The sequence below is a fragment of the Patiria miniata genome, unplaced genomic scaffold (genome assembly GCF_015706575.1).
Source record: "Patiria miniata isolate m_02_andy unplaced genomic scaffold, ASM1570657v1 HiC_scaffold_8, whole genome shotgun sequence".
NCBI classification, from domain to species: domain Eukaryota; kingdom Metazoa; phylum Echinodermata; class Asteroidea; order Valvatida; family Asterinidae; genus Patiria; species Patiria miniata.
This window is the reverse complement of record NW_024037075.1, coordinates 4,809,742-4,829,383: the sequence shown is the minus strand read 5'-3', so window position 1 is coordinate 4,829,383 and position 19,642 is coordinate 4,809,742. Positions and strand designations below refer to the sequence as shown.

Below are 19,642 nucleotides of genomic sequence, written 5' to 3'. Positions count from 1 at the left end.
AAATGTATTCTGAGTAGACAGTGTAGTTTTCTTGTATGGAAAATCCTGTAAGGTTTTTTTTTTTCACTTCAGTAATAATCATATTTGACTTCTAATAAGACAAAATATATACATCAGTTATTTGTTATCAATTGCACATCTTTATTAATATCACACATTATGTTAAGGTTTTGGGAATAAGTGTTAAAATGTTTCCAGAAAAAAAGTTTAATATTTACAATATATGTACAAACAATCTCGGAGTTGGATTCCAGATCTGAAGCAAAAAAAACCAAAATGAAGTAACTATGAATTTAATCCCCAACTACCAAAATTCAACACCAACTAAGAACAGAAACATGGAGCGTGATTCGTTTTTCAAAATTCTGGGAAATTTACAAAAACACTTAAAACTAAATAACATAAATAGTATTTTGAACGATATTTAAAATTAAACCACCTTTTATTTTAACAAAAACTTAAGGTAAGCAATGATTGTTTGGACTTTTTCTTTCAAAGTTCTGAGTTGAAAGGAAAAAAATTCCAAAAAAGCTTTATTAATTCCCTCAAAATGTGCAGAAAAAAGTGGTACCTTTTATATGTGGATAACTTTATTTATACAATCTGACTTGAAAATGGACTAAATGATTATTGGACTTGAAATGAAATAGCCCTTTGAATGATTTTTATTTTATTTTGTGTTAAGATGACAAAACATTGTGGTGCTTATTTGTTTCGCTCGTAAGCCCCGCCCTGCAAACAGGACGCTGGGATACTCTGATGAATTCACGCTCTGATTGGTTGGATTTTGCGTGACCTGTGCGTCATCACGGTCATGACTCTGCAAGGTTTGAAACGGCCGTTAAGACGGAGTCATTACTCTTTTATTCCAGTTTAGAGATGGGGTTTTTTTTCGTTGAAAAGCGTCATAATGTAGGAAATTCTGTAAAACTTGTGTTGTAAATTTACAATTCCCATCACTTGCTCAGGCTCCGTTTCGAATCACCAACGGTCGGATCATGGTTGGATTGCATTATGCGACACGCACAATTTTGTCCACATAGTCCGCAATGAAACAGAAATCACATCCGGTATTGAATGTACGCATTTCTATGGGAAGTTTTTCGGATAGCATTTGCGCACATTGTCTAACTGCGGTCTTGAGCAGCTGCAGCCAGATGCTTTATACATAGGTCATAGGCCACTTCTTTCACAAGATTCTGTGAAGCTCATCAGAGTATCCCAGTGCCCTGTTTGCAGGGCGGGGGTATGAGCGAACTTATTTGTCACATGAAAATTGAATACCTAAGTTCTTTGTAAGTCCGGCCCATTCAGAAGTACAGGCACTTGCAGAACGTAAATAAAAGGCAAATATTTCGGTTGATAGGCTCTAAAGTTGAAACTTGCAAGCCAGTGTTTGACAATTCATGAAAATAACAATCAAATTAACAACATGAAGACAAGTTGCTCTAACTTGTTAACGAATGACATTTGTAAACTTTTAAAGCCAAACTATTGAAATCACATGTGGAAATTGCTTGGTATTCTACTTCAAAACTGTGTATCATTGCATTTCTAGATTTTTATCATAATTTTCACTTGCCCCGGTTGGCAATAACGAATTGTAAAATGTATTGTGATTATAGGGTGACATTATTAAAATAGTAATTAAATATTTTTAATAACGGTCTCACGCTTAAACCAAGGTAATGTTTTTGTGTCCCAAAAATTTCTATATTTTAAAATTGGCTACCTAACCAACAGAAACATATTTACGAATGTAACAACTTTCAAGTTGAGAATGAACACGTGAATATTTTTGAAAAACCAAACTATTTTAGCACTGCTCTTTTCCCTAATTTTGATATCAATGTTCTTGTTTGTATGTATGCCATTTAATAATATGATGTGAATAAGGAATTTTCTTTTAAAAAAGTTGAATCTGGTTATATCTTGTCAAATCTCTAATACTGCAATGTCACATTCAGCGCGTTTTTTAAAATAGAATCAGATCAATACATACCAATTTTGTCAATCACAGTTTAACACAGCCTTATTAAATGTGGAAGCCCAACGTGGAGGAAAAATTTCAAAATATGGATCAATTTCTAATTAAAACTTTGAAGCTTCTGCGTAATGGCCGGTTCATGCTCGGCGCAAAAGTGATCGCGAATGTGAATTTGTAACGTAAGGACAAGTTTTTCGCGTCGCGAATTCGCAGAAGTTGAACACATTTCAACTCTGGCGAATTTCGTAGACAATGCTTTGCGACGTCAAATTCCCATCGCATTCGCAGTATGAACTGGTGTTAACTTGACAAATCTGATGCAACAAATTGAAATCAGACATTCATATTTATGGGTCATGAGGTCAACAACAATGACCTACAGAGTCCTAATCACGACCTTTTCTCAAGAGAGGTCATTTCTTTTTACAAGAAAAGGTCGCATTTCAATGTTAAGAGTCGATACAGCATCCACATGAACCGTGGAATTTGCATTTGCTGGAAAGAGGTCAAGAGGTCATATCCAAAGGTCAAACCTTGAAACCTTGAGGTCAAACGCTCCTAAACAAACACCCAAGGATATTCATTTTAGACATGTTCACTGCTCGGGTCATATCCACAGGTCAAATCTTGCATCATGGGTCAAAGGTCGTAAATCCGGTTAAAACACTGGAGGATTCACTTGGCAGAAGTCCCGTTGAAGATATCGCCCTCATTTTGAAGCCACAGCAAATATCTTTTGGAGGTCTTAGTCTCAACAACAAAACGGTCAAGTTTCAGACACAGACCATTTTTGAAGGTCGTTGTCTCGGGTGAGTTGAGATAAACACTGTTGGCATGAGGGTAGCATGCATTTTTGTTGCATTGCAGACGGCATTTACAACGAACCTAATGCTTGGTTATGTACAAGCAGCACGATGTATGTGTAGTTTTTAACATGTTTACTACACAAATCCACTTTTTTGCCATTTTCAGTTTTTTGCCATTGACCATTCTTGTTTTGTTTTTTTCCATCAATATCAGCGTTCCTCTTTTGCTTACACGGCAGTGTTTACAGTTGCAACAGATCCAATATGGTTGCTCCATATGCGAAAAACAAAGCTTTAATGGTTTTGAAGAAGGCCAAAAAAAAGAAGGAAAAAGATTTACGCTGACAGGGCGTGGCAAAGAAAAAGCAGTTGTCAAAAGTTATCGCCAGTTGTACATGAGTGTCTCACTAGATGGGTTCACAATTTATGCTCCTTTTCCATTTCATACTGTGGTAGGAATTAGAAAGAAAAGAAAAGAAACGAATTGATCATCAGTTGAGAGAATCCACTGAAAAAGAAACCTGATAGTGTCAGGGGTGAGTAGAACTGTTTACTGAGTTTATGAAAAGGCAAACTACAATAAATTTCATCTTTAAATGTGTCAAACGGGGTTTTCTTTTTGCTAGGTGTAAGGCATGGAAAAAGTAGCCAGGCACATGTTCAGACAGTACTTGATGTTGGTTAAAATCTTGATTTTTTTTTGCCTTTTTTACATTTTTCTTACCTCAGTTTTCGTGACCATTTTTGCAATTGATCAAATATACATGTACATCGGTACATGTATCTGCACGAGACAATGCCCATTTCCCTTAACAATGTTACAAAACCAACATATTTAATTCCAATTTTTTTACAGGAGTGTCACTGACGAACTCAAAATTCTGAAAAAAAAAATTGCGAGATTTGAACATTATTTAAAAAAAATGGTCTTACCACTGCGAGTTGTCGTCCAATGTTCCCCATGGTAACGCCGCCGGAGAAAAACACGCAGGGTATCCAGGAACGTACGTACAAGAAATCGGGCTCAGTGTAACTATAGAAACAAGAGTATGCAAGAAAAAAAAAAAAATTCTTTAACTCTTGATTGATATGACGTTAGTGAGAACTTGGACGGTAGGAGACACCCCCCCCCCCACCTCATGTGGTACATTAGGCCCCGCCTCCAAAAATACCAATAATGTATGTCCATCAAAGCACAATCTTGCATTGAGCAATTAGCAAGTTCCGGCGAGTACCATAAGTCAACTAGTGGTTGATTTGTGAAGTTATTTACGCCTGCGCACTAATAGCAACGTGCGAACGCCTCAAGTCGAACGAGGGTCTAAAGTCCTGGCTCCCTGCTGTGCATTATGAAGCTCGCAGCTATTAGTAACCAGCCAGCCCCATGCTCCGGCCCCAAATAGTTGACTAAGAGTAGTCTAACCATCCTGCGTTCGAGCGAAGTTAGTCAAACTGTGGTTAACCAGTCCTCACCCTGGCGTACTCAACGGTGCAGCGAATTTCATTTTCTGCACTGGTAACCGGGAATTATGTAACGTACACGAACAGCATGAGTACCAGCTACTTGCAACTCCCAGAATTCTTCTAAAGTGGACGTAGCGCCCTCAATAACCATGCCCAGAGCAACTACCTTGCACTAGGGACCGGTTTCATGGATCTACTAAGCACAGTAAAATACTTGCTTAGCAGACATAGGTCACCAGCCAAAAAGTCATGCGATGTATACTGCGTCCGACTGGTTCTCTGCTAATTTTTGCTGAGTGAAAAAAAATCTTGCCAATTCTCTGCATAGCTGTTCAATAAACTTAGGCCAAGTTTTAAGTTGCAACCTTTTTGAATCGGTTTCTTTTTACCTGTAGAAACCTTTGTAGACCAGCAGTTGGGTGACCACTGTGGCTAGAAAGGAGACGATAAGGGCCAGACCGAAGCCGGTCCGCGATCGGTCAAAGAGCCACCAGAGACCAATGGACATGGCGGCCAGTGTGAGGGAAAACTGCAGGTTGTTGGCAAAATCGATTTTCTGGAGCGCAAAAATTGTAAGGGTCAAGGAAAATTCAAATTTCATGAAAAAAAACAAAAAAAAAACAGTCATTTCATTTAAGTTATATCATTACCCTAAGAAATTGATTTCACACTGAAATTGTGAATTGGTCTTAAGAGTTGAGCTCAGAAATCTAAGATTTCCGATGTAAAATCCCACCACCTTGTACTTCATGTGTTTAATTCCCTGACTTTATCATTTATCTCAGAAAGGATACAGCAGAGGCATGGTTGATGCCCACAAAGACGGCTAGACACCGCATCACGTTGGACCATTCCACTCTGTAGCAGGGGAACTTGCCAAGCCAGGTGTCTATGCAAGGGTAGAGTAGACCAACCACCACTGAAAATTAAAAAAAAAAACACAGTTTGTAGTTGTGATCAAAAAGCAGAATTGGCAAATTTGGAACATAAACGGGGAAGTATAAAGGTTTTGGAATCGTGGCTATTCAGCACCGACTCAAATTGTGGCTCGGCCAGTGACCAGAATTGTGACCAGACTTTCACCATACCTGCAGCAGCTCCGCAGACTGGTGGCACCCACCAATCCGACTTCATCAGGCTCCCGATCACTTCGACGGGGAACAGCGTGACGTTGCGCTGGATCTGAAGCAAGTGTAGAATGAGCGCCAGGCACACGCCTATCAAGTACAGCACCACGGACCTCCGCACCGTGCTGATGATTCTGTTTGACATTTTGGCATACATGTCGACAACTTCTCCACGAAGAAAGTTCCGACAAAGTTGAGTACTATAAAAAAGCTTCTGCTTCCAAAGATTACTGACAACTGCACGTAATGAATGCAGAAAAGCAAGTTCCTATATTAAGCTGCACTGTAGTTCAACGACTGAATGCGTGATTTTGTGAGTCCAAATTTAAATTAAACTTAGCTCTGTACTATCAACAGATTTGGTGATTGACACTTTTCGTGGCTTGATGAAAGTTTTGTTCAAAGAATAACGCCCACTAACGTTGATCCTTTGAATGAAAGCACTTTTTTTTACGATGCAGTACAGTTCAACAGCTACATGTAATTTGTTAAGCTTGGAGTCAACAGATCATAGATCCGCGGCAGAACGTGTTTGATGTCGCCACCCGTGGTCCGGTCTGTTCATGTTGCACATGCAGATGTGTAGATCTCCGTAGCAACGCATCATTTGCAAGTACATGAACCTCGGCTGCTTCAACATCACTGTAGTCAAGATAAAACAAGAAAGCAGAATAGAGTGTGATTAAAATAACAAGTAAAAAAATCCAACCATGAACAATATACAACTTCCATTCAAATGACATTTTCCATTTTTTTCCCCTCGGATTACACGTAGATGACAACCAAGATGGGATAAGATACCACAATGACTACACATGCGATCGACCTACACGTAAACAATTTAGAAAGGTTACTGTGCCAACACTAGCCCAACACTAACTCAAAGGGAAGAAACTTTACCAAAACACATTTCAATTTAAAAGTTCTCTGACACAACTAAGCAAAAAACACTGATTACGTATCTCCGGAAAAAATATCAATAAGACAATTGTCAGGGCTGAACAAAGGACAAAGTCTACAGAGAAGCATGTCAATATTTTTGCCGTTATCATTTTTTGTTTTATCGTTGACGCACAAAGAGGTCAAAGTTAAGCTATGCAGTGTCGCAGTGATTTTTAAGAGGGACGTGTGAATGAACTTTGGCCGAGCCTTACAAACAATCCGCAACCTTGATCCCAATTCATCACACTCGCTGTGCACACTGTAAAGGACTGGTTTGCATGTGGGAATGAGGATGACACAAACGTCCTGTTGACACATTTGAGTTGTTGAAATTGGCATAGCTCCAAAACTTGTACATCCCAATGCCACCACACAGCAGAATGCCACCCATGTAGTCAACTTCTCACAAGTCAATCAAAAAACAATCCCCAGACCATGCAGCAATCAACCCTAACCGCCCTGAATCCTTCAAAATCCTCTTTGCCAAAGTGGAGGAATTTGGAGGATTGAGGTTACACGGCCAAAGTGTGTTACTGATTTTGTAGGATGCACTTTGTCAAGGTCTTGGGCCGGACCTTTTGTTGTTGTTTTTTGCTCAGCCTTGCATAAATATAGGCCTGGACTATGCTTGAAATCCTCTGTACTGCTCCAGGATGTCAGTGACCAAGCCTAAAGATACTGACAGCCACTGCTGCAAGATTTTGCAGGATTCAGGCAGTAGTCGCCCCTCCACGAACCATATTCAAGAAATAATGGAGGAATTTGTAGGGTTGAGGCTGTGCTATTTTTCCGTGAGGCCAATTGGAGGATTTTGCAGGATTGAGGCTAGCAAAAAGACTTAGGGATAAGTAATCTCGTCCCAAATCAAATCACAAATGAACTGTGATATGGTAGACCCGTAAAGGTTTTTATATTACATCCGCTTCTTCTGATGGCACAGCGGCACACTAGGCCGAAGGCTGAGTGGTATGTGGAATGCAAGACACACTACATTTTCCGAGTTCCACGGGTGCGAGTAGGATAACGAATTTATCTTCAAGCAAACTTGACGTGCAGTAAAGATGGAACAAGCACGCAGTACACAAGCTTTCCAGCGGTTATAGCACGCGGTACACAACTTTTCCAGCGGTTATAGCGCGCACATCTTGGAAAAGCGCAATACGCAGAGTGCGATACGGACCACGCGATTGGGTATAACATCACACAGTTGTTGCCATGGATCAACCAATCAGAATCGAGGATTCAAGTTTGCTTGAAGATAAATCATATTATCACTGTTGTAGCAATATGTACAATCCGAAGAAAAGCAATCGATCAAGGGTAAGAGTAAATTCCAAAGGGTAAGGGTGGCATAACGATCACAACAGGTTTTACATAAAACTGCAAAGTGTTTGAAAAATACATTTCTGCAAGATCATGCATGATCTTTTCATCAGTATCAATGATGATGCACAATCATACGGCAAACTTTATCGTTACCCTCAACCTGATACTTGAATGCCTTATCTCGGGACAAAGTTTCAACAAGCATCAACTGTCAACAGTTCACACACTTCCCAAAGGTCATGGCCTACAGCTCTAAACTTTGAACGTTATACAGTGAATGATTAATATCAAATTCGCGATAAAAAAAATGCAAACTCAGAAATGTTTCATGGGTCATGTAAAGAGTCAAAGTCATCATGTACATTCAACATTTGGATTGGCAAAGTTTATACACCCTAATTCTACATCCCTCCAATTTTGGATGGGTACTCATATCATAAATCTTTGCAAATCATCCCTGTGGGGATGGGCTGTACTTTCTGACGGTGTATGTATTCATCCTGCAAACATTTTAATATCCCGTAGGCAGATTTTGAAGGATCAACAAGTGAAATATCTATCACAGTTTTTCAGAGAATTTCTCCAGATATGGTTACATCACATTAGTCTATGGAATATCCCCTTGCACAGCAAGGGTCTATGATATGCGAGCAGATTCGGTGATCGATTATGCAAAACAAGACTGTGTCTTGACCTCGAGATTCTGACCATTCAGCAGGCGCCTTCTTAAGTTCTATCGGGTCTTCCATAACCTGTTATTGTATTCCAAAAACATGTCAGCCAATTTGACCAATCAACAGCTTAGTCCACATTTCTGATCCAAGTGACCTCACAATTTTTTAAAGCCAACTCCCATTGGCTGGCACGCGGGGTCGCATACAATGGGGAGTCAGTATATGTGATGCGATCAAGCTAAATGAGTCGTTTGTCGACCCTGGTCATTTTTTTTTTACAGATTTGAAAAGAGCACAATCTCAGCATTACTGCTGTGAAAACCGCATGCTGATACCATCTTTAGTTCAAAACTTATGAAAGTCTGAACACCAAGAATGAAGTGGCTTTATAATTATTTTGGCCAGTATCTCCAAATGAAAGTTCCCGACAAACGACTCATTTAGCTTGATCGCATCACATAATGCTTAACAAAAACATGCTTAACAACATTGTTTGCTCATAGTCATACACGAACACCACAAAAGTGGAACATTTTGCAGGATTCATGGGATCGTTCATCCTTTGTTGCTACACCAACAATGCAACATGATTGACAAATGATTTTGTATTTAATTCAACAAGCAATAGAAATGTCCCATTGATGATCATGCTTTGAGTGACATACATGCCACATATAACCATTGATAGTCACTGGCTGTCACTCAGAAAATAAACGGTTCAGTCGGGTTAATTTTGATGGTAGGGTAGGCATTCGGCATGGTAGGACTAGCGAAACAGTAAGTGCTGCACTGCTTTTTACAGCTCCATGGTGCAAGTGACTGCAGTGGCACTGGCAGTGCACTGCAGTGTCAGTGAGCAGGCCTATCGTCTTCGTGAATGAAACCGTTATGAAGAAAACCCAGTAATGCAACTCTTTCTCGGCCTTAAAATAACACATGCTTCTGTACATCACTTACCATAAACGTGATACTCCAGATCGAGACTTCGTACTCCAAGATCACACACAAATACTGGAAAATTCTGCTGCTTCTCGCCACATAAATATGCCGGATCGGCTGTTTTCAACACACACGTACGTAGTAAGGTCACGTCGAAAGAGGTCACGGTTGAACTGCGCCTGCGTATATCATGAGGCCATGACTTTCAGCCAATCAACAATGGTAGAGCACCATCACATGATCGCGCCAGATATCATTCTACCGCGGTGTGTGTCAGTCAGGTGACCTACTTATTTATGTTTATGTCGGCGAGCCTTTGATGTTTACATTTCAAGGTCCGCGCTACGCGCGCTACTGAATGAGTTACAAATTAAAACCGGACACAGCTTTCCCCATGACCTTTGCTTTTCTTACAAATTTATTTTCACAAGACCCGAATTAGTTGTATTCTCTTTTTCGAATGTGTGATTGACAAATTAAAAAGAATACTCTAAAAAAAAAAATCAAAGTAAACAGTTAGGCCTGCATCATAGAGCTTATTATACAGCTCTATGGCCTGCATCTAAACCCCCAAACCGTTCAATTGTAACTAAACATTTAGATAGAAAGCTTAAAGAAAAGGATTAGTGAAGATTTATATTCATTCAGTAATAAATTTTAATTCCCTTCATTTTAATGTATTAACTATTTTTTTTTATTAGAAAAGAAGAAATTTTGATCAACACTGGCTTACTTATATAGCGCCCTCAATTTGCAACTTTTCCCCGCCGTTTAAATGATCAGGGCGCCCTCTTTCGACAGCTTCTAATTTCCAACCCTGTACTCAATTTATTAGTATGGTTTATCTATTTCCTCCATAAATAACTGGGTGATAGGATCAGTTACCTGTGTTTACGCGTGGGTTTAAGACAATTTTCATTTCGAGAAAGTATAATGTGCAGTTTTCTTTTATAGCTGTTTTTTTTTTTACACATGCAGCATTTTAATTTTTAGCAGTGGGAGAGTGTCATGTACAGTGCCCCATACTTTGTCATTTTCACTGGTCCTCGGCTTTCCATTTAACTCTGCATTCAGCAAACGATTCATTAATTTGGAAACCAGTGCCCACAATCATCATGTCAAATCACTGGAACAACTTTGTCGATCGAAAGGGATTTTTATAAGCCGTTTTCTCGCTTTCTGTTCGAGTCAGTCACTTCTCACTTGGATATATAGTGGTCTTAAACACAGCTGAGAAACAGGTACGTATATTCTGCGCTTGTCTGTTTTGCAGTGTGGGGTTTGTGGGGTAATTTCTTTGGACGTCAAGTTGAGTTGTTGAGTGTACCACAGTTTAATTCGTGCACTGTTGAATGGGTGTGCAACACAAGCAACATTGTGATCTGCCAATGCCATCCCTAACTTGTTGCATTGAACTGCACAGTGCTGAAGGGATTTTATAGAACTGATGTTTTAAAGTCGTCGTGATGTTAGTCTGGAAAGAATGTTGTATCCAGATGCTACTTCTTTGGTTGCGTATAAAGTCTATGGAGAGTTGCAGTATTTGTAAATTAAAAAAAAAAAAAATTGTTAACAAAATTGGAAAAAAAAACATTTCTCACTCTCAGATTTATCATCTTTCCCACATTTTTGTGACTGACCTTTATGAAAAAAGTGGCACCAGGATGCAACAACTCTTTCTACACGTCTTTTTGTATGTCAAGTATTAATTAAAATGCGTGATATACTGCACCGTGGAAGTTTGGGTATTAAGCATTTTGAGAAATTTGCAAAGATGATTCTTTAATTTAGGCAGTGTGGGCAGGGGCAGTGAATGTTTGACCGGTCCCCATTATTTTAGTGCAATTACTGGCACGGCAAAAATGCGGGACCGGTTGACGGTATAAATATGAACCTTCGTAACTTGTCATACCTAGCTAGGCTTCCTTTTAGTTTTACATTTTTATCTGTTTTGAATTTATATCATCAAGCTTTAACAGTCCACATTCTGAAAAAGTCCACCACCTTTTATATTTATAAATTTGTTCATGCTGTTTGCTTTAAACATGTGGAAAATATGTTGCAACTTGACACCACTTCGGCGATTGTGTACAAAGTCTATGGAGAGTCAAGAAGATTTTATAAGTATTTCCTAACAAAATTGGAAAAGTTTCTCAGTCCCAGATTCATGTCTTATCATTTTTGCAATAAATGACCTTAATTGAGATGATACATGAAGAAAAAAGTGGCATCAGGTTGCAACATTTTTTCCAAACATGTTTTTAAAAATATATATATAATATATCAAAAAGACCGGCTTTATGTGACTATCTTTGATTATGAAATGTTGCCATTGAAATTCTTAAAAGAATATTTTTAAAATAAGAATCAACTAATAATAAGTGGTTCAGACAACTTTTAAACAACTAAATTTTCGAGGATTTCAGGAAGAGACAAAAATGTTTTTTTATGCAGCCATAATTAAGGATTATTTTCACATCAAACAAATTTCATGATCGCTAGCCAACTTTGATCTACATGTATGCATGTCACGGAAAAGTTGTTCAACTTCATACTCAGTCCTGAACTGTTTTGTAAATATTAAGGTCAACAATTGTCAATGTTTCATCATGCATGGTTTGGTTCTTAGAGAAATCTCCAGAGATTAAATACAGTACAGGCAGTCTTGTATCTTAAAAAAAAAAGGTATCAAATTCCCATTGCAACCTCCTTTTCCTATCAAAACTCCTTGGTTTTCTTAAAACAAATCGAACAAAAATGTTATTATTCCGACCAGCCCCTGTTTTCCCAAGTGTCTGGACTCTCAGCACTACCAGTGTTTGTCCTGAGCACAGCATTCAGACTGCAACCCCTAAGGCAGGGCCTACGCATTTCACAATCACAACAAAATCCCTGACTGAGTGTGTACTGCCATTGTGCTCCCTTACAGCCACTTAGACCACACATTGAGAGTGCATGACCTCACTGTGTCAAGGTTACTAGCACCCAAGAGCTTTGGCCTATTTTTTGTGTGAAAAATTCTAAATTTCACGTTGCTTGAATATTTAAGTTCAGAGACAGAGACGTACCGGTACTTGTACACGTATTATTATTATTAAATGGTTTATTTTACTCTCCCGTCGCAGCCCGAAGGCTGAATTGTGGGCAGGTTTACATTGGAAAACATTTTAAAAATAGACAGAGGTAAAAACTGTATGTATTACAATAAAAATAATCAGAAGACCGGAAAAAAGTTCGTATGTCAACATAAGGAAAATTTCCATATATACGAAGTTCACTAATTTTCCTCTGTATTGACTAACAAGCCCCCAGATAGCAATTTCATGTCATCAAAGTCAATTTGAGCAGTGAGAAAATACAAGCATTTTCTTAGAAAACACGTAGAATTTTTCCGTCCAATCTCATAGGGTTTGTACACAGGGTGTTGAGTGAACTTCGTATATGGAAATCTTTCCTAATGTTGAGCGTAGTACACAGTACAAATTGTTTACCATGTACACAATACAACATGCTTTCTGAGTGAAGTGACCTGCATTATAGATCTGTACAAATTGTAAATGTGAGAGGGCCTAACAATACACGGATCAAAATATCAGGCCCATTTGGTATTATTGCTTCTGTTTGGTTTGTATTGTGGATACATTTATATTATTTCCGAATCGACTCGGGCACTATTCTGAGAAATGTCGTAGTGGATAAGGCCTCCTCCCTTCCCCCCTCCACCCCCCAAAATATTAATAATTAGATCCCCCGTCCCCATCTCCACCCCTCCCCTCCCTCAAAAAGTAGCTTGAGTGTTCTTAGTGTAAAAATATTTTCTGAAAACCAGAGACCTTGCCTATGGTGTACATGAATGAGGCTAGCAATGTACATGTATACACACTCCTCTCTATGTACATTGTGCTTGGTGTATTCTCAGTGTATTGTCAACACCGTAAACCTTGACCTTGATTGTGACCATATGTGTTCCAACACATTGTAATTTGCTTCAAAGCTTGAGCGGTGTATTCCTGGTGTATTTTGGACACCATAGACCTTGCTTGTGAGTTCAAAAGTATGCACACATACTCAGTGTCAATTTTAATATGTACATAGTATGTACATGTAATGCACCTAGTCATTTCTCATTTGTGGTTTTAATTTAAATTTGTTTCTAATAAAAAGCCGTATCCGCTCTGAGAGATCCCCGTTTGCTGTCTCCCAGGTTTACAGCATCGCTAATGTTGCTAGCATCGTGAGTTTGGGCCTGATCCCTGGCTACATCGCATATAGGGGTGATGGCTTCTGAATAGGGCTTCTCCCCCCAAAAAAGACATTGACAAAATAGGGAACCAACAACATACATTGTAGGGCTGGATAATGTACAAGCAGCTCAGTTGGTAGAGCACGGAAGCAGTAATCCGGAGGTTGCAGGTTCAAGCCCCACTCTAGCTAAGTTCTATAAATACATTTTTAACGTACTTTGCCCCTGATTGTCGTCATGTTCTCACATGTGTACAACTCCCTATGAACATTTGTCATGTGTTTCATAGTTGGCCTAGAGTATTCTTGGTCTCGTCGTCTGTGAGTCATATATCTTAGATACAGCGGGAGAGGGGTAACAGAGAAGGGGCATTGGGGAAGGGGGGGGGGGACGATGGGCACACAGGGAAATGAATCACAGGGTATGCTTATCAAGAGCGTGATCCAACAACAGGAAGTGTGGTCTTTAGACGTTTCCAGTCGCTGAACTGGCCTATAAATTTAGGCACTGGTTGCTGGTTCAAAACGTGTAGGTCCGCATGCACACTGTACTGTACAGTGTAAGTGTACTTACTACCAAGTCTGTCAAATGTGTAATTGAGATACATGCTAAGAAGTTGGTAACAATTTGTTGTCATATAGTTTTCAAATTCTCTCTCCCCCAAGGTAAGATTTACTAAACATTGGGGCTGTAAAATAAGTAATTTTCCCCATTAACTTCCTCAGGACTACCCTGCTAAATCAAACAGCTCAGTCTAACCGGACTTTCCTGTTCAATCCACTGTGCCTCATTTTCAGTTGTCTGCTGAATCCAATGGAGTCCAACAATGCGTTATAATGCGGATCAGTTGCCTGCTGGATCCAACATTTTGCATGAGGAATGTACACAAGGGGTTAACTGCTCAATCCAACAGGCTCCATCGGGTATGTGACATAGTTGGATCCTGTTGGATTCAGCAGGGTTAGGGTTAAGAATTATGTTCCCGCTTTACCTACCCCCTTAAATTTCCATTCAGAACAGCACCTGGGGCCAAGTTCATGGCGCTGCTTTACAGTTAATAAAAAGTTGTGCTTACTATAGCAGAAACTTGTGCTAACCTTAAGCACTATTTCATAGCGTGGATATGCTATTGGTTGCGCACGCATGGAGATATCTGTTGTAACGTTACTGAACAAATAACTTTTCCTCTGAGGTATTGCTCATTTTGCTGTGCTTACTGCCAACAGTCTCCATGAAAAAGACAAAGGCTCTGTAAGCAGAAAATTAGGTGCTTAGCAAAGCAGTGCCACGAAAGTGGGCCGTGGTACGTGACCATCTTTGATCAGAAATATCTGAGTCACCTGTGGTGGATCAACGTTTTTAGGGGGGGGGGGGGGATCTGACGTATTGGGTTGAAGTTGAACCATGGTTAAACACGTATCTGCACACTGGATCGCTTCATCCTAGTTCAAAAATAGAATATTCTTTATAAATCGGTTTCCCATACCACGAGCATCCGACTTGTGATTCACTTTTCCTTCCCAGACACATGCAAGTCATCACCAAACCGCAAAGGATTTTTTTGGAGGGGTCTACAGCTTGTTCGGAAGATAGGAACTTTCGTTTTGGATGATAAATGCAATTAATTTTTTTCGGGGATAGATTTGGGATGGTTATCTTTAACCCTAACCTTCCCAAATCATGCAAAATCCTCTTTGCAAAATTGCGGATTTTGTAGGATTGAGGATATGGCAAAAATGGTGGCTGATTTTGGAGGATGCACTGTGTCAAGGTCTTAGGCCGGACCTTATGTTGTTTAAATGCTCAGGCGTGCACACATTTAGGCCTAGATTATGCTTGAAATCCTCCGCACTGCTCCAACATGTCACTGGCTCTGCCTTAACATTAACAGTGATTGTTGGAGGATTTTGCAGGATTGAGGCAGTGGTCACCCCTCCAAGGACCACATTCAAGAAATAACGGAGGATTTTGCAGGATTGAGGCTGTATGCAATTTGTACCTGTACATGTACATGTATGGAAGTAGTTGGAGGATGTTGGAGGATTTTGCTGGATTGAGGTTGCATCCCAGCAAAAATGTCGCTGAGGGAGTTAGGGTCAGTGTCAAAGTTTGGCTAAAGTTCTTTCAGGAGGAGCAATCCCATAAGTATTCCTAGCGAAACAGGTCATCAGCCAAATTGTTGTGATGTTTAAAATTCTTAGTGGTTCTCTACTTCCACTTCTGCTTCATTGGTCTTGGCCTCATGGCATCAATGACCAATATGCTCTGATTAGCATAAATTTGCATAAACTGACATCATGATGTTTTGATCAAAGGCAACAACTTTCAAAGAAGAATTGCTTAATTAATCTGTCTGTATGAAGTCAAGGAAATTAACACCACAAAAGTTTGCCTTCATACCAGCATTTTTATAGCAAAAATTATCTCATGGAAATAGAGCTTGCGTCTGAAACATTTTGATAAAAGTAAGTGAATATTATATTAAAAAAAAAATTCACATGCACATACATGGCTTCCCCCCCCCCCCTCCTTTCCAGGCTTTTAATTTTTTTAAGTGAAGAGGTTTTAAACTTTAAAGACTGTCTGAGAGACAAAAAGAAAGGACGCCCACTAGCTGTGCAACAAGATCCTCGGGCAGCATGTTTGCCCTTTTCTTCACTTGCTCATCTGCGTGCTCTAATATTTTTTTTCCCTTCTGTCATCTCTTCGTATCATCCCACCTCATAAAAAAATGCCTACCCTGACCACCACTTCTAATCAGCACGTTAACTGCCATCGACGCTAGAAGCAAGTGTTGCGCTCTTGCAGCGTCGCTCATTTCTTTTTCCCCCGCCAGGGTCCGCGGGCGATTGTAATTACATAAACCCCGGACTTGGCCGAGCCATGTCCATGATTGCTTTTTCTCTTCTCTCCTCCCCCCCCCCCCATTTTTTCCCCATGGGCAAAAGTCTGGCTGCGTAGCTTGCGAAATGGCAGGCTAATTTAATCCCTATCGGTGATGTTTTCTTAAGCCGGGTTTGATCGTTTCGCGATTCCTTCATATTTTTTTTGGTGGGGGAGCGGGTGAAAGCATTCTCGTAAAAATATGCATTTCTGACATGAGATGAAATCGACACCATGTTTTTACTACTTTTATCATCAAGAACCTATCACATGTTTTATCCATGGACTACGCATGTACCGGTATTCTTGCATATATATGTACATGTACATGTGCAATCCAAGAGAAAAGGAAGCTGCATAACACTTATAAAATGTGTCGAATAAATTAAGAAACAAAAGTGCTAATCCAATTGCAGAAGCCACATTTTTGGATGGACTGCAATGTGTGTGTATGTAAATTCAGAGCACCTAGCATTTGAAAGATATTTGACAACATTGTTTTTATTCACGCCTATAAAATTAAAATGAGAGATTTTTTTTGATAAAATATATACTGTTTTGTGTACATTGACATTTTTCATGGCAGTAGGTATACCGTGAATTGCACTCATTTTCTGCCAACAATTTTCACAGAATTGTGTGCTTTCGGAAAAAGGTGGCCAATCAGTGTGCAGCAGGGCATTGAATAAAGGAATGAACGTGTACCGGGGGCGGTATGTACATTGTACATTGTACATACTACACCAAATCGATTGCACGTGCATTTACTTTGTACAGTGAATTGGTTCAAGTGTTTCAAACAGAAAGCGGAACTGCAGTAACGTTTTCTTAGAAAAGTCATCCTCTGAATAAAACAGTGAATCAGCTACGAAAGCAATCTACCGGTAGGCCTATGTTTACAAAATATTTTATTTTTCAGTTTCTCAGTGCCTTGGAAAAGTACACTAGCACCATAACAGTTTAACATGTATCTCTGCACATTGTAAATAAACGCTGTCATGAAGAATTATTTGTAAAACCAAAAATAGTGTTTTCTATCGAAGATTTGGAAATTTTCAGGGAACCAGTCATGTAAGCATTACTCATTACATGCTTTTTGGCTGGTAACCCATATTTGCTTAGCAAAACTTGTCATGCTTAGCAAACTTATAACACAAAGCAGCATTGAATCAACACCTGTTTGAGAAGTAAAGCCCATACCCCAGAACAAAAAAAAAACATGGTCTTTTGTTGTCAAGGCTCATCAATATCCTCCCTCCCCTCTTAACTCTATACTTCCCTACCATCACCCTGGTAATTATTTTCATTGATATCTTCATTAATCATTCCGCGTGATTAGGGGCTTGGGCTGGTTCAAGTGCAGCTGTGTGTACAACCCGGCCTGGCTAGCCTTGATCTCCTATTGTCCCGTAACTGCACGGTCGATTTCAGCTCAAGTGGGTGATGTCACCACCCAAGAATGCTTTACAATAATATGGTCTCCGTCGAACATGGCTTAGATGGATGTGTACATACCGTAGTATGCACAAAGCAATCCATACATGTCCATGTTATTGATAATTCCCGCTTTGTTCGTAGGCGGTCACATCAGGCCTGCATAATTTATAAGCATGTGAGCTTGTGATGTTGCACTGTTTCATTTTTACCATTTGTACATATTTACAAAAGAAGTTTTTTTCCCTATTATTTTATCCATGCTCCCATGGCATTCATAATGAATATTGTATGTAACCTACAACCCCTATGTACATTGCATCCTAACTGAATCTATAGTTAAAGGGAATATACAACATTTGCAAACATCAAAAAATAAAACTACCGAATCATTTTGAAATACCGGTACCTTGCTGGACTGTTAGTGAATGACAGTGTAAAGCATCCTGTAAAATCATGGCACCTGGTATACTGTCATTTTCAAGAAAAGTGGTATTTTTGTATCAATTTCCAACGCTGATCGGCCGACCAGCGTTGGAAAAAACTGGCTTTTTTTCAAATACTGGCCCCAATTGACCATCGCACTTGTTTGCAATCGATTACACACCTATGAACGGGTACAAGCTAGACTGGTTCCCTGACCTTACAATTCCCCAATATACATGTACGTGTATGTAAACTGCTCTGTTTCTTCTTATATGGAGTCAGGGAACCAGACTACAGGAAAATGATTGTTTTTTTTTTGTTTTTATAGCATTTTCGAACCCAAAACCTCAAAAAAGTCAGTGTAACTACACATGTATAAATTTGCTTTATATTTCCAACCCCCCAATTCCATCCATTTCTGAAAATTACAGCAAAAGCAAATGATGTACAAAATATATTCCCTTTAAGAGACTTTCATATCTTGTGTTTGTTCACTTCACAATATCTGTTGACACAGATAAAAATCTTTGTTGAACTGTTCAAAGAAAGATCCCTACATGAGATAACGGGCAAAGTCCTTCTCAACATAGGAAACAGGGAAAACTCACATTTCTTGTGATTCTTTTTCTTTCGAAGACCTACAATAATGGGTTTATACAAATGTATACATTCTGTGCAAAGTTGTCCTTTCAGTCAAAATCAATCAAGTGACTGTTTTCAACAGTTAAAAGCTCCCAGCATACAGAAAGCTGGATTGACTGGCTGTGACAGTTTATGTAACTTGATACAGCTATGCTTTGACTGTTGGTGAATGATAAGCCAGCTGTGCCTACCACTTGCCTGCTTTTGTCTGTTGTCTGAATTTGACTAGTCATACTTGCTGGAAATATGATCTGACTATTGGTAATTGATAAGCCAGCTGTGCCTACCACTTGCCTGCTTTTGTCTGTTGACTGAATTTGACTAGTTACAGTTCTTGCTTTAAATAATTATGATCCGACCGTTGGTAACTCAACTTGCCTGTGTAAAAGGTATGGCAGAGGAACTTCTAGAAGAAGATTGATTTTTTGACTGTCTCTAGTAGTTCTGACAGCAGGAAGTAACTGTATGTTATGCACACCGACCGGTACTTGCACATTGTTTTCAACATTTCATTTGTCAGTCAATTTGATACATGCACCGAACATGTAAAGGTACATACATGTACGTATGTAAAAAATATGCGAATGACTACAAAATACATACATGTACCGTAGTCTCATGTTTAAGTCACATGTTTGTATCAGTTTTGTATTATTTTACAATTTGGTAAATTTCCTGTGTCAAGTTGTCATGTTGTATTGAAATATGAATACATTACAGTGTACCGGAATGTGCGTACAAGTATATTT

At 39.3% G+C, this 19,642-nt stretch overlaps 2 protein-coding genes across 4 annotated transcripts in view; one reads left to right on the top strand and one right to left on the bottom strand.

Annotated features, from left to right (window-relative positions):
- Window positions 1-117: 117 nt before the first annotated feature.
- LOC119719415 (insulin-induced gene 2 protein-like) lies at window positions 118-9,436 on the bottom strand. Its single transcript, XM_038188856.1, has 6 exons — window positions 9,284-9,436; window positions 5,346-6,026; window positions 5,052-5,176; window positions 4,647-4,813; window positions 3,727-3,826; window positions 118-3,240 (listed from the first exon to the last, which is right to left on the bottom strand). Exons 2-6 carry the CDS (start codon window positions 5,539-5,541, stop codon window positions 3,211-3,213), a joined length of 618 nt encoding a protein of 205 aa, XP_038044784.1. The 5' UTR covers window positions 5,542-6,026; window positions 9,284-9,436; the 3' UTR covers window positions 118-3,210.
- A 909-nt stretch (window positions 9,437-10,345) lies between these two features.
- The window catches only part of LOC119719258 (tyrosine-protein phosphatase non-receptor type 4-like), a 64,610-nt gene continuing 55,313 nt past the window's right edge, over window positions 10,346-19,642 (top strand). For all 3 annotated transcript variants that reach the window (XM_038188639.1, XM_038188638.1, XM_038188637.1), the window contains exon 1: window positions 10,346-10,506. The gene's annotated coding sequence lies outside the window, so the exon portion shown is untranslated. The remainder of the gene's footprint in view (window positions 10,507-19,642) is intronic.